The 22,321-nt window shown below is 34.0% G+C and overlaps 4 protein-coding genes across 4 annotated transcripts; 3 read left to right on the top strand and 1 right to left on the bottom strand.

Annotated features, from left to right (window-relative positions):
- Positions 1-71: 71 nt before the first annotated feature.
- Positions 72-7,517, top strand: LOC126737831 (actin-related protein 2/3 complex subunit 2). The gene is made up of 6 exons (XM_050442889.1): positions 72-268; positions 512-605; positions 762-1,051; positions 1,103-1,308; positions 6,109-6,325; positions 6,388-7,517. The coding sequence occupies exons 1-6, from the start codon at positions 195-197 to the stop codon at positions 6,413-6,415; spliced, it is 909 nt and encodes a 302-aa protein (XP_050298846.1). The 5' UTR covers positions 72-194; the 3' UTR covers positions 6,416-7,517.
- A 536-nt stretch (positions 7,518-8,053) lies between these two features.
- On the top strand, positions 8,054-8,922 carry LOC126737451 (protein C10). Its single transcript, XM_050442359.1, has one exon. It carries the CDS (start codon positions 8,298-8,300, stop codon positions 8,673-8,675), a length of 378 nt encoding a protein of 125 aa, XP_050298316.1. The 5' UTR covers positions 8,054-8,297; the 3' UTR covers positions 8,676-8,922.
- A 947-nt stretch (positions 8,923-9,869) lies between these two features.
- On the top strand, positions 9,870-11,478 carry LOC126737422 (uncharacterized). The gene has a single exon (XM_050442324.1). It carries the CDS (start codon positions 10,069-10,071, stop codon positions 10,828-10,830), a length of 762 nt encoding a protein of 253 aa, XP_050298281.1. The 5' UTR covers positions 9,870-10,068; the 3' UTR covers positions 10,831-11,478.
- A 6,621-nt stretch (positions 11,479-18,099) lies between these two features.
- On the bottom strand, positions 18,100-22,295 carry LOC126737997 (uncharacterized; the record flags this gene model as incomplete). The annotated part of the gene is made up of 4 exons (XM_050443151.1): positions 18,100-18,428; positions 18,537-19,730; positions 19,872-19,972; positions 22,070-22,295. Coding segments are annotated over 4 exons (1,635 nt in total), but the record flags the coding sequence as incomplete, so codon positions are not given.
- Between the last annotated feature and the right edge of the window lie 26 nt (positions 22,296-22,321).

Genomic DNA, 22,321 nt, shown 5'->3' with positions numbered 1-22,321 from the left:
ACTCCTAAGCTGTCTCTCACCGAGGTTCCCACTAATGACGAATCTGTCAACTGTCAATGTCATTAAATGTCAAATCGCAAGCAGCTGTCAAAAATTGAGTTCATCTTCTGCTGCACCTCCCATGTCGAGCCAAAAAAACAATTATTATTTTTGACGTATTTAGTAGTAATTATTTAGAAAACACACTCGTAAAAATGATTTTACTAGAAATAAATAATAGGGTGGTAGAAGATACCCTCACGTTGAAAATAAAAAATGCACAAGCTGGGTGAGTAATGACATACATACATTCAACTTCTTTTGGGGGGTGTTTCAGGAAGTGACTTATTTTCATGGGTGAGGCGGTTTTACTGTCCTTATTCTCTATTTTGCCACCGATTCGCCCCTATTTTTATCATTTTACCAGCCTCTGATTCAGTATAAAACCTCAATGACTCATAAGTTATACAAACCAAAAGTTTCAAGGGTGCAGCTAAATGCAAAGGGGTCATCTAACATTTGTTTTTTGTAGGTTGAAAAATGAGAGTATCGACGTGAAAGTTGCCGATTTTGATGGTGTGTTGTATCATATTTCTAATCTTAATGGCGATAAATCTAAGATAAGAGTAAGTAAACAGGATCTTCTATATTATGGCTTATTGCATATCAATTTAAAGCTGCAATGTGGTGATACTGAATTCAAAGTATATAAAGAAAAGTTTAATTCATAATCATTTTGTTAAACCTTTATAATATAATCTTCTAAGTAATACATATTTTAGGTAAGTATAGCACTAAAATTCTACAAACAATTACAAGTGTATGGGGCAGATGAGCTGCTTAAAAGAGAATATGGTGCATACCTAATGGACCCTCCGGAAAACGGTTACAATGTTACATGCTTAATAAACTTAGAAGATATACCATCAGACTGGCCTGATCTGGTGAAAAAAATCGGATTGTTAAAGAGAAATTGTTTCGCCTCAGTTTTCGAGAAGTACTTTGACTTTCAAGAAGCTGGAGATGAAGGCCAGAATAGGGCCGTAATTCATTACAGAGACGATGAAACTTTGTAAGTTTTCTTAATATAATAAATATCGTTTCAACTAAATGTTTATTACAGATATGTAGAAGCTAAGTCTGACAGAGTGACTGTAGTGTTTTCGACAAGATTTAGAGATGAAGATGATGTAATTATAGGTAAAGTGTTCATGCAAGAGCTTAAAGAAGGCCTAAGAGCTTCCCATACTGCTCCTCCAGTGCTTTTCAGTCATAGGGAGCCACCAATGGAGTTACAAGATACTGACGCCAAGGTTGATAATAATGTTGGTGAGTACATTTTAAAATATTTACTTACTCTCTGAATATTATCGGCCTTATTATCTTTTTCATTTGTCATTCACTTATACAACAAAATAGTTTGAAATTATTTCATTACTTGTAGGTACATAAGTTGCTAAAAATTGATTCATAATGATTTCTGGATCATTCAGACTTACAACTTTTCAGCAATTTTTGATTTTGTAACAATAATTTTATTTTATCTATATTCATTTTTATTTTATTGATTGGGTCTCATTAAATCTAAGTCAGTAAAACTGAATCTATGACTTTGTTTAAGAAGGAAGAGTTAAATATATTTATTTGGTTTAAAATGAATATTGATGGTAAGATTAAAATTTTTTAAGAAATAAAATATGCTTTACAAGGTTCTCTATGTCCAATATTACAGAGGTATCTTAGGGCACCCTTTGGCAAAATAAAGATTATTATTATGTTGACAATAGCAGGAGGTGAGACCGATGAAGCTATTGTTTCTTCCGTATGTTTCAGGATTTAGTAGGTGGACCTGCTCACATGCAGTAGTGATAGATCATTCTTTCCGAATTTTGTCCTAGCTCAACATCAACGTGATTGAAGATATTCGTATTTGGGGCCGTCATCACCGTTTCCTGGTTTAACGAGTTCCACAAGTGCACTGCACGATTTGTTACAAAGTTTTTTCCGGGAAGTTTTGCCGTTCTTTCTTTTTTAAGCTTCCTTGTATGTCCTCGGAGATGATGGTTTTGGCTATAGTGGAAAAGGTTCGCCAAATTGCCCTGGTAATAACCACTGGTAATCTTGTAGGTTTCGATGAGATCGCCTCTATGTCTTCGCTCTCTGAGAGTGGTCAAACCAAACCTGATTAATCTTTCTGGATATGGCACCTCACTTAATTCGTAAGGGATTTTTGTTACTTTGCTCTGTAATTTCTCCAATTGGTCTATATCTTTAATATAATATGGGTTCCATACAACAAAGGCGTATTCTATTTTTGGTCTTATGTAACTTTTGTATAGAGTCGATATCATTTCAATAGAATGGTCCCTAAAAGCTTGTTTTATCAGATAGACTAGCGAGTTTGCTTTTTTACAAATTCTGGCTATATGATGCTCCCATTTTAGGTCTGATGTTATTAGGACTCCTATAGATCATTTTGTTCGTTCACTGATTTTAAGGCACATCCATCCAGATAATATTCATTATCAGGATTATCTGGACCGATCCTCAACATTGTGCATTTGGATGTGTTTAGTTTCATACTCCATTGCCTTGACCAGATCTCAACATTCTGCAGGTCTGCCTGGAGCAGCACTGCGCTGGTTAGAGAATTAGCATATATTTTGCAGTCATCTGCAAACAGACATCTGATCAAACAAATATGATGGATAACGCCGCTGCTCACTCGATGTGGACTGGACAGCTCCCCATTGACTATAACCTGGTAGAATCTCTCATTCAGTAATGCCTTGATCAGATCAAGCAGCTTTCCTCTGACTCCAAAATGCTCCAGCTTTGCCATTAAGAGCTTGTGCGGGACTTTATCAAATGCCTTTTCATAGTCAAGATATATTATGTCTGTTGGCTGGCCATTGTCGTGATTTTTTATCCAGTCGTTCAAACACTTTAAAAGGTTTGTTGTTGTTGAACGTTTAGGCAAATATCCATGCTGAGAGGCAGGTATCAAACTATTCTCCAGAAAGAATGCTATGAGCTCCTCAACTATTACTTTCTCCATACATTTCAGTGGGTTGCATGTGAGGCTGATAGGTCTGTAGTTTTCCGGTTTGTTCCGGTTTCCCTTTTTGAACAGTGGTGTCACAATTGAATGTTTCCATTCTTCTGGTATCTTTCCTTGTTCTAAGCATTCCTGCATTGCCCCCGAAAGCAAGGGACTGAGGGAATTTCTGCAATTTTGAAGGAAAACTGTTGGGATTTTATCTGAACCTGGGCTTCAGTCCCTTTTTATATTTTCAAGCGCTTCTTCGACTTTCTCTTTTGTAAAATGAATAGTTACAATTGAGGGTTGTACCCTGCTGTGATTAGGCAATAATGGAATTGGATATGAATCCTTCGTGAATGCTGTATCAAACCGTTCTGCGAATGTTTCCACCATGGATTTGCTGTCTAGAAACTGCTGGGTTGCTGTATCTTTTAGGGTTATGGTTGAGATTTTCGAGTTTAAGTTGCGATTGACATATTTAAATCTATAGCAGAGAGGTAAACAATGGTATGTCCATAAAAGGAATATTTAAAGTAATAAGGAAAATAAGTTGTTACGTTAATTCACTTTAAGATTTGAGTGATTATTCTACATTGTACGAAAGTGTAATTGGGGTATTTAACTTATGATTATGAAGGTTTTTATTAACCACTATTTTTAATTTATTTGAAAAATAATTTATTAGAAATCTATGTACATTGATTCATAGAAGATAAAAAATCAATCGCTATCTTCTTCATCGGAACTATGTTGGCCTTTTGCTTTAGAAATCGTAGATTTTTAAAAAAAAATTATGAAATTGCTTAGGAACCCACTCCAAACTTTTTATTAAAAAATCATGTTTTTTTTTGTTATTCCCTTTAAGTTATTGCGCAGACTAGGCAATTCATTGGGCAGTGGCATTGGATTTCGACCAGATCTGGTCACATTTAAAGTTTTAAACTCTTCATCGTTAAATTTCAGTTTGTAAAATATAGTGCTAGTATGATCAGCTTTAATTTGAAAATATACAACTTTAGATATCAAAAAGTCTTGCTTTTCAGTATTTTTCTTCTTATTAATAAAAGGAGAGTTAGGTTGACTATACAAATAGTCAACATGTTTAAAATCAGAAATATCTAGTTTTATAACAGTTGCGCCTGTGGATCTTATTAATTGTTGCCAGTCCCAAGGAGTACATAATATTTCCATGGTTGGTTGCTTTTTTAAAGTCCTTTTAATAAGAGCGTGTACGTGATCAGCTTCCATGTGTGTATGACCCCTCAGTAAAAATTTGTGTTCAATAATTTTCAAGTTTGGACAAATTTTTAGTAGCCACAGATAACTGAGTATCATAATAATATTGCGGTTCTGGCTGGGGCAGTTGTCGGACCAAATAATTAAGTGTTCTATAGTAGATCCAGCAAGAACCCTTACTGCCCATTTAATTAGTGCTGATGCGATTTCGTTGCCCCCTCTCCCAGCTTCGGATTCATCCCATGCTAAGCAGTATAACAAATTATTTGTTGAGTCATAAATAGTCAGGTTTAAAGTACACAGTTTTAAGTAATAGAAGCTTTGGTTATTTGAGTGGTACGGGGTGGGAAGACATTTTTGAAGATCTAGCATTCAAGCACTAAAATATTAATAATTAACTATGCACTTTGCCGGTACTTTACGTTCCGCGGACTTACTACTGTTTACCACATTGCGACACTGGCATAGAGTAATTAAAAGTATGTTTTTATTAATTTCTCTATGGACACTGGACGTAGTGAAACGTGTCAGGAGATACGTTTCTTTACCCCACTGATATGTGGAGATATTACATTTTCAAAACTGAAAATACAGGGAACCCACAACGCAGGACTTACTATCTTTTACCATAATATAAAATTGAAGAAGTTCAGTTCGAAAATGATATTAACTCCATATCGAGTAAAAATGGAGTTACGACTGTTTACCTCTTTGGTACAGAAATAGTTTCTTTGGCGAGGCCGAGTTTCATATTTCTTACTGGCGTCGAACCAACTTATGTTTGGTAATATTATTTTGGCACATATAGGCTTGATATTTGTCCTGAGTTTTATTTGTTATATACTTTTCCCATAGTTTCCGTTTTTTGTTCATTTCTTTGAAAAAATAATTTCATTTATCCATGGTTTTTGGGGGTTTGTTTTCACACGTCTGGTAGGAACGTATTGTTCGATAGCGCCATTCATGACATTTTGAAAGTTTTTGAAGATCGATTTGTTCGCATGCGATGGTTGTAGTTGAATGAAGTGGTTAATTTCTTCATAGTTTGCAGTGCAAAAGTTCCTTACAATTGTTTGTGTTTGTTTGGGCGGAATTTTTAGTTGTCGTGTGTAGGTTTTTCCTGCCCCAATCACTTGTAGCGCTCTCCTATGTAAGGAGAGACCTTACTTACAAATTTAAGGTTTTAAGAAGAACTGCTCCACCATGGGGGCCGATTACTGCTTCACTCAACCGCCTTCAATTTCTGCAGCGGTTTTTTTGTTTTAAAGTTAAATTAGTTCAAGAGAAAACAACAAAGTTCAAATTCAATTCAAGTTGGAAAATCAATCAACTGCTGGGCTCCTATTTCTTGATACATGTTCATAAAATCCTGCGTCTTTTTGTCTGGTGGTGCAATCGAGAGACTTTTCCAGTTAATGTTGGGGTAGTCGAAGTCTCCCACAACAATTGTTGGACATTTTGATGATGTGTCTGCCTTTTTTATAGTATCTATCATGTGGGTTTTGACCTCTTCGCTAGTAGTTGTTCCCGGTCTGTATAAACAAGCAACAGACAAATTCACTTCACATATCTGGACGTCCAGCCATACTGCATCAATTGGTGTTTGGAATTTGTGACTATCCGAGAAAATGTAATTTATTTTAAAGCCATTAATTTTTTCCTTGGCCAGAATACATACATATATGCTTTACAAGGTTCTCTATATCCAATATTACAGAGGTATCTTAGGGCGCGCTTAGGCAAAATAAAGATAGATCAAAACAATTAACCCGAGAATGAATTTAAACCCCAAAAAACCACCCAGATCCCAAGAAAACAAATCATCAAATAAAACATCATTAATTTTCCAGGTTATGTGACGTTCGTTCTATTCCCGAGACACACGGCGAAAAGCACCAGGGACAACACCATTAATCTGATCCACATGTTCCGACACTATTTGCATTATCACATCAAGTGTTCGAAGGCGTACATCCACAGTAGGATGCGCGCCAAGAGTTCCGAGTTCCTTAAAGTACTGAATAGGGCGCGGCCCGAGAATAAGTCCACCGACAAGAAGACCATCACGTAAGTCTTTGTTGTTTTATGATTTCGTATAAGTCTAATTTTTTATTTATGCGTTCTTTTAGGGGCAGAACATTTAAGAGAAGAGACTAAAGTTTAATAGAAAATACTGAATTAAATGAGGGAATTAATTGAATATGAATTGATGATGAAATATTTTCAAAGAAACTGCCCTGTAACTTGTCTAATCGGTTATTTAAGTTGCAATTTTTCCAGTTTCCCTTGAGTCAGCTTTTTTTTTTTTAATTAGGTTCGACTATTTATTTTTTGTTTAGTACATGGTGAGTCAAAGGAGAATAATTTATTACCTTACGACATTTTAAAAGTTGTTTCCAATATACAGGGTGCTTTCAAAAAGCTTGTACAGGTTTGTATTTTGGACACCCTCTACATCAAAGTCTGGCTAAAGGTCCTAGAATATTACTACAATAATTGATTCGCCATGTACATGTTAAATAATGCAGGTTTTGTTGTATGTAGAAAATCCGGGAATAAAGTGGTTATTCTCTTGGAGAGAATTTTGGGTCATGTAATTTTTTGCCCTTGGAAATGACCCTTGAAGCCCCAGTTTAACAACAATTAATAAACCTGTGTAAACTAACGTTTAGCCATAAAAACTCCCCTTAAAAAAAATGAACAATTTGTGGTGTGTCTTATTTGTACATTTATCCAACATGCAGAAGTGGCAGTGAGCTTCCTAACTAACGTTTCTAGCACCGTTTTCGTTTTTTTTTTGTAAATGTACATTTTAATTGTTTATAGATTATTTTTAAATTAGTTTGAGGAGGTTTCTGTACTTTAGTTCCTCCGCTGTTGTACATTTTCATGCTTTAATCAAACCTTTTTTTTTTTGTAAATTTGTACGCTTTTTCTACTATATTAATTAATTAACCTTGTTATTGAGGTGGTTATTTTTTAGTATTAAATAATATTGTCAATTTTTTTATATGGTTTTTTTCCAGTACAGGAGACGAGGTACCTTAGTATATTTTAGGTTAGGAATAATTGTCTTAATTTCTTTCCAAGGATTTTATTAAAAATGTATTCCGAAAATCAATTTCTCATAGATTAGACTAAAAAATTATGAATATTCCTATTATCGGACAATTATTCCTAATTTATTTTCTGTGAAGTTAATAATAATATAGACAGTAAACGTTGTTCTTGGATCATAGAAAATAAATTGTTATTTTTATTTTTGAGTTTTTCTTTTTACGGCACATTGTGACGTCATCAGCGACCATTACGGACGGATAACTATAAATTAAACAAACACCTGCTTGACAGTAAACTCTACCGCAACTGATAATTTTACAAGGTTAGAAAAATTGAAGAAATAACTATTTCAATGGAATTAATTAAAAGAGGAATTTTCATTCCAAAAGTTTATTTTTCAAACAAAATTCTTTTTTTACATACCAAGTAATGACTTCTGCCAATTTGACAAATATGTCAGTGGAAATTTTAAACAGACATAACCTATAACAAAATTTCCAAATATCATACCTAAACTCATGAAATATCAATCTAAGGAAGGCGTAGACGTTTTCCATAGAACATAAAAAATTAATTTTTATTTTCAGTTTTTCTATCTTACAAAATTGACCACTTTTCACGGCCCATTGTGACGTCATCAGCAACGTTATATGTACCGGGAAATAAAAATTAAAGAAACACTCACTTGACAGTGAACACTACCACAGTTTCATTTGTCAAATCTGACAGATATGTCAATGGAAACTTTGAACAAACATAACCTCTAATCAAAACAAAGCAAAAAACCTAAAACTACCTCCTTAGAGGCCCAAAATCAGGAACACGCGAGTCAAATCTCATACTGGTAAATTTTCTGGATGACAAGCAAGAACACAAACCCATATAATTCAATGGAAATTTGACTAACTGTTCTGACAACCTTACTACCAAACATTATATATATTGTTTCTAGTTCTCAGGTTAATTTCATAAGAAAAAAATGTCTAGGCAGGACATGATACCCTCGCTCACGCCCGAACTTGCCATTGAGATCCTCAATAAAACCCTGGACTACCTCCAAAAACCGGAAAACCACCAAAAAATCGAAGAGGCCCGCGATAATGTGGGCAACGAAATGCTGAAAATGATGCAGTACATCTTCCCGATAGTGATGGAGATCCAGATTGAAGTGATTAAGTTGTATGGCTTTCCAGAGACTAGAGAGGGAATAATTAAGTTTACACAGATGGTGAGAAACCTGGAGAGGGAAGACAGTGAGGTGGCTCGACTGCACGATTTGATTAAGAGGTACTACTTACCTCCTGTACCGGCGAATACTAATAGTGAGTCTGGAGAGGAAAGAACTAGCAGTACTTAGGGAATATAAGAAACAAAAATATCATTTGATTTTGAGGACTCCTCCAATTTGTTTAAGCTGTAAAGGAGACGGATATGTATACAAAAAGTATACTTAACAAACGGCTTTTAAGAAATATTTATGGTTAGTTAAGTTACTAAGTTATTATAGTGAGCAATTTATATTAATTTTTTTTTTATATAATTTTTTTGTAACATGGTTGATCCTTATACTAAATATATATAAAAGTGCATCAAAAATTAAACAATTCATATTTTTGATCACCTAAGGTACATTCGAATATCATCAGAGCCTGTTTCATGTTAACCATTCAGAGTTTGATGATAATTGCCTGAAACTGAATTCTTTAGACTGTCAAATGAGTAAAACAAAGTATAGTTAAGAGAAAACTAAAAAATATAGCTGAGAAATTAAGGGTCAGGTCACAATTTAGTTTTTTTGGCAATTATTTTAGGTTATGTCTTGTCCTAATGGCTGCAATTATAGATTATATTAGGCAGGCAAATGAGTCCACAATTTAGTAAAACTATTTATTAACACTAAACAACAAAATATTACTTAAAAACTCGGAAAAATAGAACAAGTTTCTAAGAAAGTCGCTTTTCGTGTTTTTTTTTTCGCGCCAAAATCCCGACTGCCTTTGACACCTTGACGTTGACAGGAATCAACTGTAAGCCGTGTTGCCAGTTGTATATCAATCCGTCACAAAATAATCAAAAAGAGAGCTAATAAATAGCTTTGATTGTTATACATATATGCTTTACCGTCATAAATAAAATATATATTAATAAAGCTAATAACACAAACCAGCAAACAAATAAATAACTTGACGACACCGCGAATTTTTATTTATTCTAAAAATGCCTCAATCCAATCATACCTGTTAATGTCATTATATACACCAAGTGAAATATAAGGAATACCTATTAACTTAATACTAGTTTAGTACTTTAGAAAAAGTTATTTAAATTTAGATTTTATTTAGACAGTGGGACAGCTCAGATTAGTCAATCACAGTATTTTTATTGTCATGTAAAAGGGTAACTTGGCAACAGCGTGATCTTTGTTTTAACTCTAAATATGAGTTAATCCAATGACCTCTGTGATTTGTCTATCGCCTGTCAGTCAATATTAGCTCATTGTTAAAATCATAAACAAATTAAAAAATAAACAATAATAATTGTATGAATTAATTTTTAATTGTATGTAAGGAACGACAGAAAGGTACCGTATATTACTGGCGCGAGATTTAAGTGATGTCAAATGTCAATAATATGACAGCTGACAGTTAAGATGACATATTCAATAAGGAAAACCCATACCCATAACCTATAAAAACAAAAATTATTTTCCCAAAAGTTCCTTTTATTATTATTACCTAACTAAAATTAAAATGGATCAAAGTTTTGAAAATTCCCTACTGAGAGGCTGGAGCAGAGAGATGCAGGCGGCCGTAGAAACCTACCGAAAACCAATACTAGACGAAAAAGTGGTGAGCGTAATAAAACTGGCCTGCGAAACGTTCAAACAAGAAATTCAGGTGTTTTTCATGTCCGTGGACGTGGTAGAAACGTACATCTATCTAAACGAGGCATACGGCAGAAAAATCGAGGATCCCTTCCTCGATATGTGCGTAATCATCTTCATTATGAGCAAATACTTTGGGGGCGGTGCCGACCTAAAAATTCCAGTGATAGAGAAGTTCATGTACAAGATTTGCGGTCTGAACTATAGCGCCAAGACGATAATCAGGGCCGAAATTGACATTTTACAAATGCTACAGTACAAGTTGCCTTTGAGCACCGCCCTGGATGAAATGGACACTTTTTTCGAGAAATTCAGTAGAGAGTATCACTTGAAAGACATCTTGAGACCGTTGTGCGAAGAGATTTTAATTATGATGTATTGCCAAAGAAAGGTGTGGGTGAAACATTTGAGGAAGTATTATCAGTCGGATCCGGCCACTTTTAATCATTTGATGACTTCAAAAGTGTTTTTGCCAGCCGGAATACTTGTGAGTGCTTTTAATACCACTAATTATCAGTTTATATTGGACGTTGAGGGTCTTGTTAATGATTTAAATGGGTTTATAGGGATTCATCCCAGGCACATTTTTGTTTTGAGTGATATTATTATTAATTTAATGAAAGGGTAAGGCACTACAAGGTGTTCGGGGGTACATTTAATTAATCATTTCTTTAGTATATTTACTTATTAAGAGTTTGAGTGTCTAAAATATCTTTCTCATTCTTTTCTTATGAAATTTTTACTTTAGGAGAATAAAATTAGAAGAGATATGACACTCACAACTTGTTTGTTATATAAAAGTCTATGTTTTGTTACTTTATTTTACTTAAGATACTTCCTAATCTATATTTTGATGGCTGTAAAAAGTACCTGTTTAAATGTTAATATTAATGGAAAAATAAGGTGTTCCGAGGGCCCTGAAGTCACAGTTTGAATTGCTTGTATGAAGTGTTTACTGAAAAATCCCTTTACAAGTAATGGCGAGCTTAAACTATGACAATTTTATTCTAATTTAAAATTAAGATAGTTCTAGTTATTTTGATGGCTGTAAAAGAGTACCTGTTTAAATGTTAACTTTAATTGAATTAAGTTTTTTTGTAGATTAAAAATAACTGGTAAGAAATGCTTTTGTTGTTCATCTAATATATCATTGGCTTGCTGCAAAAACTCAAAAATGATAGTTTCTGGAAAAATCAATTGTTTACTAATGCCGATGGTTTAGGTGGTTTTGGGAAAAAATCATTTTGTAGTTTTTAGTTTCCGGCAATAAAATATGGTTTTGTGTGTTATTTCAAAACTAACAGTAAAATAATAATGAAAAAGTAGTATTTTGTTAATCAATAATTGAAAAGAAAAATATAAAATGTGACTTAGTGAGTTTTCATTTTATGTGAAATATTGTCAAATTACTGACTTAATGAGTTAATTTTTATAAATAAACTTGATGTTGAAAAACTAGTAAACTTTTTTTGGTAATATACCTTTTTTTTATTAAAAAAAAATACAAAACCTAATAATAAATTTTGTTAAACATAATGTAACTAAAATGCCTCCCCGTCTGAGTCAGAACATCCAGGTTCAGGAATCACATCCTTCAATGTTGTGCTTATTGGCAGCGATTTATACCAACCATAGTACTCATTAGGAATCACTCCTTTTTCGCATAACTTTAAAAGGTCTTCTTTTTTTTTTAACGGATATTGGCAGCATAGTTTTGTACAACTTATTTTCAAGGTACTATAGTCAATTTTTTGAGTGGCTCTCGATTTTCTTTCAATATTAATGCTTTTATATTCACCAAAATAATCATAGCGGCATTCAAGAATACCAGGCTGTATTTTCTGAAATCTGAATATTACTTTCAACCAGTTTACTTTATCATTATTACAATCACTTGTCTTATTTCTAAATAAAGTCTTGGATAAATCCAGTAAATTAAGAAATTCATTAAACTTAAACTCTTTGGTGATGAATGGATCTCCAAATTTATTTCGGTTACGTTTGGATCGAGCTCGTTTAAAATTACTTATCCAGTCATGGACTACATAAACTGGTTGATTTTTTCTTTTATTTATGGCAAAAATTACGTGCCATATAGGCATTACTCAGAGAAAGCCTTAGCCAGAGCAATAGAAGAAGTAAAAAAAGGGCGGTTAACTTTGGCTAAGGCCTCCGAGCATTTCAAAGTGCCCATCGCCACCATAAGCAGACGTGCTAGGCGGACCAATATATTTCAAAAACCGGGAAGACCTTCAATATTTTCCAAGGAAGAAGAGGAACAGTTTGTGAAATACCTAAATATTGTGGCAGCTTGGGAATTTCCCTTTGACATATTGGATCTAAGACTTTTTGCGAAGAATTACCTGGATAAAAAAGGTAGAGATTGGGCATTAGCTTTTCTTAAACGACACGAAAAGCTCATATCAAACCGTCTATCATCCAATATTTCAACTAAAAGAGCTTCACTTTCACCAGAAGTTATCGATAATTTTTTTAATAATGCCCGAGATACTTTATTAGCGGTAAATCCTAGTTTAATGATAAATTATGATGAAACAAACCTTACCGACAACGCAGGCACTAAGAAATATATTTATAAAAGAGGATCAAGGTACCCAGAAAGAGTGATAAATTCGACAAAAACAGCCATAAGCTTAATGTATGCTGGTACTGCTGATGGCCAGATATTACCAGTTTATGTAGTGTATAAAGGTGAGCATCTTTGGGACTCATGGACTGAGGGAGGCCCTAAAGGTGCCAGATATAATAGGGCTAAAAGCGGGTGGTTCGATTCCGCTTGTTTTCGAAATTGGTTTTTTACTGTGGTAGTTCCATTTTTTAAAAATAAACCTGGAAAAAAGGTGAGTAGGTATAACAGAGAGGTTTAAGTCATTTTACCCATATTTAATTTTCATTTTAGGCTCTCATTGGGGACAACTTATCTTCTCACTTTTCCGAAGACGTCCTTAAAACGTGCGAGAAAATGGATATTGCATTTATTTGTTTGCCAATGAATGCGACCCATGTCATGCAGTCATTAGACGTCGCATTTTATTCTCTACTTAAGAAATATTGGCGCGAAATTCTGACAACGTGGAAGAAAGGTCAAGGGCGGAAAATGACTACACTCTCAAAAGATGTATTCCCTAGATTGCTTGCACAGCTCCATAACAAGATTGAAGAGAATGGCAAAGGAAGGCAAAATTTAATCTCCGAATTTGCCAAAACTGGATTGCACCCTCTAAATCCTGCGCAACCAAAGGAAAGTTTACCTGCATCGTCCACCACAGGTACAGATTCTAATATTTTAGATTCAAGCATTTCAAGCTCAGTTTTGGATAATCGGATATATATTAATCGGATATATTATCAATCGGATATATTACATATAAGCTTTTACAAAGTATGTGTAATAAAATCCAATAATTATAAATCTATCTCAGTACATTTTAAGGTTGACCTAGGTAACCAAATACCTGTATGTGCAAAAAAATCAAAAACAATTTTATAAAAATAAATATTTAAACAAAATATGTCCCATCCACTAACTATTGCAAAGTTTCCATTTAACACCCAATAAATAATTAAACATTAGAAAACAAAAATCCTTCACGATCATGTATGAATGCCTAAAGCTATGAAATATGAAAATTAATTAACAGTAAGTAGTTTTTTAAATACATGTAAATGATCATAAATGTAATCCCCAGATATTTTACAAAATTTTTTGACAGCTTTTGTATGTCTAATATATGGTGGTAATAAGTTGTACAGTTTGGGTGCGTGGTAAAAAATTGATTTTAATTTCATAGTAGTGGCAACAGTTGGAATTGATAAGTGTCTATTTACATTTAATCTAGTCTGATACTGATGATTAACAAAGTTCTTAAATTTATTCGACTTGTGAATATATATACAGAGCGACCAACAGTATAATGTGCGTACATCAAAAATATTTCTGGAATAAAGTAATGCAGTAGAAAATCTTTTGTTTTTTTTGAAAATAACTTTTAAAATGTAGTTTTGGGTTACATTTAAAGAAGTCAATGTGTTTTGGTATATCCCACCCCGAAGAATTAGACCATACCTTAGTAGTGATTCCACAATTGCTTTATAAATCGAAATCAAAAGTTGTTTATTTAATATTTCCCTGAGCACATAAAACTTGTATATTAGTTTTCGAATATTTTTTGATAGTCTAAGGATGTGGTGGTCCCACTTTAAGTGTTTGTCAATATAGATTCCAAGATATTTTGTAGAGTGAACTTCATGAAGTTTATCCATAAGACTATCTATGTAAATACTATTAAATGACGGTTTGCAGCTGTGAGGGAAAATGCTATATAAATAGTTTTAGTGATATTTAATGATAATTTAAATGAGTCTAGCCAGTGTTTTATTTTCTTTATACCGTTTATAGCATGTTCCTTCACCAAATCCCATGTTTCCCCATAGAAAGTTACTGCTGTGTCGTCAGCATAAGAGATAGTACTACCGTTTTGTATTGACATATTGGTTAAGGAATTTACATATGCTACAAATAAAATTGGACCCAGAACAGTCCCCTGAGGGATGCCCATTTTAATTTGAAGGGGTTCACTTATAGTATTTTCAACTTTGACGGATTGCTCTCGATCCATCAAATAATCATCAAAAACGTCTAACACGGTTCCCCTTATCCCATAGGATTCTAGGACTTGGAGCAATTTGTTATGAGGGACCGTGTCGAATGCCTTGGCTAGGTCTAGGAAGACCGTAAGACACTTTCTGCCACCATCCAAATGGTCTGTTATTTGCTCACAAAGCACACAAACTGCATCGGTTGTGCTGAGGCCACTCTGGAAACCAAATTGGTTCTTAGAAATTATATTGTTTTGATTAAAAAATTCCACCAGGCGGTCCTTAAGGCATTTCTCAAAGACTTTAGAAAAAATGTTCATTATACTTATGGGTCTATAATTATTTATATTTGATTTATCACCTGCCTTGTGAATAGGTTTTACTATGGCTTGCTTAAATTTTTTTGGGACCTTTACAGTTTGAAAAATTAAATTTATAATGTGTGCGAGAGGGGAAGAAATATAGATATGAATATGTTTTATAATATCGGTTGTAATACCATCAATTCCGGGTGCAGAGGAATTTTTTAAAGAAGCAATTTGTTTGATAATTTCATTCTTATTAGTAGGTCTTAGAAACATTGAAGCCTGTGTGGATGGTTTTATTTGCAGGGAATCTGGAGGATTTTTAATTTTATTATACATATTGTAACCGACATCAACAAAATATTTGTTGCAAAAATTTGCCATATCCAACTTATTAATAAAACTAGAATTATTGTTAGTTACGTTAAACTTAAAATCTTGGTTACTGTTTGAATCTGTTACTTCATTTATTATCTTATATATTTTTTTTAGGTCAGTACCACTAGACTCGATTTTGGCTTTGTAATAATCCTGTTTACATTTCTTGATTAACGTGCACAAGGTATTACGGTAACTATTAAAGGCAGTTTTGTTTTCTAAATTGTTATGAATTAGTAGTGTTTTTTTCATTTTGTCCCTCTTTTTGATACTATTAATTATACCAATTGTGATCCATGGTTTTATTTTTTTATACTTATTTTGACATAATTTTTGGGTTTTTGAATGATTTAATGCTTGTGTAATAGTACTGTATAAAATTTCCAATGCTAGTTCTGGATCATCATTGTTAAAAATGCTTTCAAAATTTTGATTATGTATAAAATTTGTTAATATGGTATAATTTATTCTAACTGTATAAGAATTTACCTCCTCCTTGTTTTTTTGCAACCCAACTGTATCAGTAATATGCAACATGGTGGGAAAATGGTCAGTTATGGCAGATTGAATGACAAAGGAAGAACAATTAATCTTAGAACCATTTTTTCTTCTCAAGAATATATGATCCAGACAACTAGATGAGTCAGTTGTAACCCTAGTGGCTGAGTTTATGGTAGAAATAAAACCGAAGTGGTTCAGAATAGCCTGGTATGTAATAATTTCATTATTGTTTTCATCAAGAAGGTTCAAATTTATATCCCCTAACATAATGTCAATCTGACTGGTAAATGAATCTGTAAAGAAAGTTTCGAGATCCGAAAGAAAATTATGTGTATTAGTAGAAGGTGGTCTGTATATACAAGAGAGTCTGATGTCCTAAAAGAAATGCGTATGGGTAGTTGTGAGCAGTGTAAAGCACCGCGTCGCAAGAAGCTTACTGTAGAAGCAGGAAAAAGTGTTTCTACATCTGATTTGTACCCGTCTACTAGTAGAAATGTTTCTGAAATAAGTTCATGCGAATCATCAGATGATGAAGAAGACCAGCTACAAAATATTGACGATGAAGACTTTCCCTGTTTTAATTTGAAAAAACCTGATAAAGAAATCCAACCAGAAGAACATGATGATGAAAATCAGCAAGAAATAAGTGACGATGATGGCCATCCTTTTATAAACTTTAGTAATCTAAAGGTCAATGATTGGGTATTGTTCGATACACGGCAACAATTTCAAGCCAATGTTATATAGGACAAATAAAATCCGTTACACTGCTAAACGGAAAGATTTTTATCTCCTTCTAAGTTAGATGAAGACGAGGTAACAACCGAAATGATTATCATGATACTTAGCCCTCCTAAGATTGAAGGTTCAGGGACCAGGCAATTTTTTACCTTTTCGGATAATCTTTCAGAACTAAACATAAAATAAACATATAGTTACCACTGTTTGTAACCTTCAAGAAACCTTTGTTACCTTCAAACCAGAGTTATTTTTAAGTTGTTTTTTTTTTTGTTTGATCATTTTTTAGAGTTATCTACTTTATGTTTTTTTTGTTTACATATTTCAATTGTAATTTGCAATGTTGCAAGAAATATTTTTTGTTTTGTATATTTTTTTTATATGTTAACATGTTTTTTATTTTTTTAAAAATGTTTTTTCGTTTTCCAAATATCCCCTTCACTGGATAAATGATGATTTATGCAAGTTTAAGCCATATTCTCAAAAAGCCCCACCCTATGGGGCAATTTGAGAAGGCCCTAAAAAAATTTTTTTACGGCTCCCAGAAGCGGAAGCCGTTAGTCAAATATAAGAAATAGATACCTATCTATCTATCATAGGTCTTTCCAACGCCATTACAAAATTGATCAAGCTTACTTTTGTCTTATAGATATCGCTCAAAAACCTCAAAAAGCCCGATTCTACGGTAACTTGTTTGTTAAAACACTGTTCTTCAGAATTTTCTAAAAAACAAATATAAATTATAGGGTTATAGATATTAATTATAGGATTCACACAAGGTTCGATTTCCTGCAAAAAAAATTAGTTTTACGATTAAAATGCCCTGAGCTACAACAATTTTGGTTCATAGCACTTTCTTTCATAAAAGTCTAACTTTTATCATTGATAACTCGAGAACTATTTCAAGCATTGTAACGAAGTTTTCAGTCAAAGTTGAGGAAATTCCTAAGCAACATTCTCATACATGAAGAATTTTTGTAGCACAAAAACGAACTAATCTAATTAGTTCAACAAACCAATTTAACAAAAAATTTCGAAATGATCGCCCCTTGTATTAAACAGCAATCTCCAACTCCAAGGATTGTTAATTGAGTATTTGAACTATTGGATCTGCAACTATGAAAGAAATTTTGACACAAAATTTTCGACGTTGCCGATAGGTCAAATAGGGAAAAAATTTAACATGACCTTTAAATTTATTTTTGTACCCATTAACTATATTTTCTTACTATTTAATATAATTTATAGTTTTCAGATCTTATTGGTATCGGTTACATTCGATTACATAAAATTGCTTAGGCAGTTGGAAAGTGGGACATCTGGGAGTTTTCGTATAAAATAAAACTACATTAAGGTTCATATTCTACTCATATAAACGGTATAAATGTAAGCAACTAACACGTTTTTATACAGAAGAAAAACAAAGGGAACCACCGCTAAGCGAGCTTCTTTCACTTTACAATCCCACTCAAAACAAACGCTCAAGATCGACAGTATCACAAAAATGTTGTGATACTGTGACATGAGATGTTTGTGATATCGTGGATTTTAAAAACCATCCTTCTCAGATCTATTTATAAACAGTTTGTAGTAAAGAACGTTTTCTCAAATGCGGCGGTTTATACGAGTGTTGGTAGACGGTGGCCAGACGCCAATGTTCCGGGTAATCCTCGCGTTTCTCCCTCTGCAAATAAAAAGGTGGCGCTAAACTTCTTATGTCATACGTCAAACGTCTATACGGCACTTTGGGTTTAGGTACATTTACAACTTTGCATCTAGACTTCCTACTTACGTTAAATTTTTGAGGCACGCCCGCCTTGAACGCCATCTTGTATTCGGTTTTCTGCTTTGCGCCCTGCTCCCTCGGTAATTTATTTAATTCGCATGCGACACATAAGCGCTTCCCCAACTTTTTACAGGAGTGTTGTTTACAGGGTGGCGTTTCACTTTTTTCCCCGCTTAGTTCGCTCAAGTTCGGGGTACTTCTATGGCGGTGGTGAGTGCGTTTTCCTTTTGCCGAGGAGGAGGAGCAACTGCTGCTATTTCCTCCCGCGGGTTTATTCTCTTCTTGTCGATCGTGAGCACTTTTCGAGCGTTTTTTCTCGCTTTTGCCGCTCGTCTCGCTGCTACATTTCGACGTTTTCGGTCGGTCAAAGATGAACTCTTTCTCCTGGTTCGCTTTCGCCCCGTGGTCGAATATCGGGCCGCAGCCGTGCACCCCGTCGCATTTCGGCACCCGTTCGTTGTCCCCCTCGTCCTTGGGGGTGTGCACCAACGAAAACACCGCGGGGGCTTGGGAACCATTGGAACCGTCAATGTGTGCGGGGGGTTTCGGTTCGTCGGCAACGTTCTCCGGGCATAAGTCCCAACAAATCGCTAGGTCTATCGGATTGACTTTGTTTTGTCGTATAAAACGCCATTTGCGTTCGAAGCTGCCCACGCTGCTAGGTCTGTCGTCTAAATGGTCCTTTTTTGGGTGCAAAGCGCAGGTTTTTGGACGGTAGATTTTCAGTTTGGTGCATTTATTAGGTCCGTAGCCCGGGTGCCCTTTCCAACCCACTCCGCAAGCGTAATTCTCGTCTGGTAAAGTAAGTCCTGGCTCGAGCATGCGTTGCAGCTGTAACTTGCGATAGATCGAATCCGTTATGGTGTCGGGCAAGGGGTTGTGTTCCAGGTTCTCTTTGTGTAACTTCTTCGCTAAGACGAAGTTCGAGATGGCCGTTCTGATTGGCGATAAAATTCCGGTTTTTTTACGCTCCTCTGAGTTAGTTACCATGGTGTCTTTGCCGCAATTGTTTAGAACTTCTGCCACTTGGTCGTCGAGGGTTCTGGGAGGTTCCGGGGATTTACGAGAGAAATCGTCGCGGTATTTCGGAAAGCCGGGATGCGGTTCCGTCGGTTTGTCATTGAAACGGTTTTCGGCGAGGAGTTCGTGGCTGTCCGGACGGTGTTTTTCTTCGGTTAAGTCGCCTGGCACATAAGGAACCTGAAAACGGGAAATTATCTTGTTAATTAATGTGAAAGAAAAGGATGGTAAGTAAGCAAAGAATTAATGGTTAAAATTCACGACAAAAAATATATAATTTTCGATTTTTTTTTTAAATTCTAGAAATAGATGTTTTTATACCTGTTCATTGTTTAATCCATGCTGAACCACTTCATTTTCTTTGTCACGGTTGCTTAAGGCAGAAAATCGTTTGTCTTTATCGCTCTTGTTTAACTGTACTGCTAAAAAAGAACAAAACTATTATAAGCAAAATATTCAAGTGTTTCCAAGTTATATTTCTATGTGTGATTTATGTTATGCTTGCTTAAAGTATAATCACTTATGTGTTCATCTACATATAATTTTCTGTTGCCATTAGTATATATGCAATGGACTTCTTCACAGTAAACAGGAAATTTTTATAAAATCTTTAGTTTGTCAGTTTTATAGATATTGTGATTTTAATATTGTATTTTATTTTATTTATTTATTATTTTTGCCCATTTTTATTGCCTATAAATTAAGTAAAAGAGAAATTTTTATTTTTTATAATATAAAAAAAAACAATTTATGTCATTATATGAAGGTTTCTTAAAAAACCTCAAGCTAGACATTTTTGGCCATAACTTGCGAACCACTTAAATTATTCTCATAATTTTTTTTCATTCATATACAAAAGTTTCTGAGGATGGATTTAAGAATAAAAAAGTGGTTCTATGTTAATTAATTGGGTAGTTTTGGTTAAGGCATTTTTTTACCTATTTTTTTAAAACAAATTTCACTTTTCTTGCAAATACTTCAGGAAAAAGTGGAATATTCTTGAAAAGAGTTTTAAGCAATTAAAGGCCATCTCTTTCCAAACAATTTGATGTTTGAACGATGTTTGTACCTCAAGAACTCTCTGAGTTAGAGTCAATTTTGTCGATCAAGGTCCGAAAGCACCAGATTTGCTAATTTTCGAATTCATACTGGATTAATGAGATTTTTGTTATTAGCGGACATTTTTGGCCATAACTTGCGAACCACTTAAACTATTTCTATAATTTTTTCCATTTATATACAAAGGTTCTTGAGGATGGATTTAAGAATAAAAAAGTGGTTCTACGTTAATTATTTGGGTAGTTACAGCAGTTTTGGTTAGCGCATTTTTTTACCTAATGTTTTTAAACAAATTTTACTTTTCTTGCAAATAATTCAGGAAACAAGTGGAATATTCTTGAAAAGAATTATAAGCAATTAAAGGCCATTTCTTTCCAAATAATTTGATATGCGAACGATTTTTGTACCTCAAAAACTCTCTGAGTTAGAATCAATTTTGTCGATCCAGGTCCAAAAGCACCAGATTTGTTAATTTTAGAATTCACACTGGATTAATGAGATTTTTATCATTAGCGGACATTTTTGGCCATAACTTGCGAACCACTCAAACAATTTTCATAATTTTTTCCATTCATATACACAAGTTCCCGAGGATGGATTTAAGAATAAAAAAGTGGTTCTTCGTTAATTATTTAAGTAGTTACGCCAGTTTTGGTGAGGGCACTTTTTTACCTAGTTTTTTTAAACAAATTTCACTTTTCTTGCAAATGCTTTAAGAAAAAACTGGAATATTCTTGAAACGAGTTTCAAGCAATTAAAAGCCATCTATTTCCAAATAATTTGATATGCGAACGATTTTTGTACCTCAAAAACTCTCTGAGTTAAAGTCAATTTTGTCGATCAAGGTCTGAAAGCCACCAGATTTGTTAATTTTCGAATTCATACTGGATTAATGAGATTTTTATCATTATCGGCCATAACTTGTGAATCGGACATTTTTGGCCATAACTTGCCAACCACTTGAACTATTTCTATAATTTTTTCCATTAATATACAAAGATTCTTGAGGATGGATTTAAGAATAAAAAAGTGGTTCTACGTTAATTATTTGAGTAATTACAGCAGTTTTGGTTAGGGCACTTTTTTGCCTAATTTTTTTAAACAAATTTCACTTTCCTTGCAAATACTTTAGGAAACAAGTGGAATATTCTTAAAAAGAGTTATGAGCAATTAAAAACCATCTATTTCCAAATAATTTGAGATGCAAACGATTTTTATACCTCAAAAACTCTCTTAGTTATAGTCAAGTTTGTCAATCAAGGTCCAAAAGCACCAGATTTGCTAATTTTAGAAATCACACTGGATTAATGAGATTTCTATCATTAGGGGACATTTTTGGCCATAACTTTCGAACCATTTAAAATAATTTCACACTGTTTCTACCTAAATATAAAAGAAATCCCTGAGGACGGATTTAAGGGTAAAAACAAAACATTTTGACGCCTATTTTAATTCCTTACCGGTTTTCTTATCGATCGTTCTGGGTAAACTCCAAGTGCCAAGGAACTCCCCCCAAGGCGGTTTCTTCCCTTTTTTAATGTCGGGCAAAATGTGACCCCGCTCGTTTGATATCACACGCGTTTTCCCGATCCTACGTCTCGGTGTAACGGGAAACGCTTTCGGGACTTCCCAGTTTCTTAACGTTTTCGGTTTATAGGCAGATTCAAACTGTAAAGTGAAAAAAAATTAGCCAATAACATATGACCAACTAA

The sequence above is a fragment of the Anthonomus grandis genome, chromosome 6 (genome assembly GCF_022605725.1).
Source record: "Anthonomus grandis grandis chromosome 6, icAntGran1.3, whole genome shotgun sequence".
In the NCBI taxonomy this organism is placed as follows: Eukaryota; Metazoa; Arthropoda; class Insecta; order Coleoptera; family Curculionidae; genus Anthonomus; species Anthonomus grandis.
The sequence above is the reverse complement of the archived record's forward strand: the minus strand, read 5'-3'. Positions and strand labels throughout refer to the sequence as shown.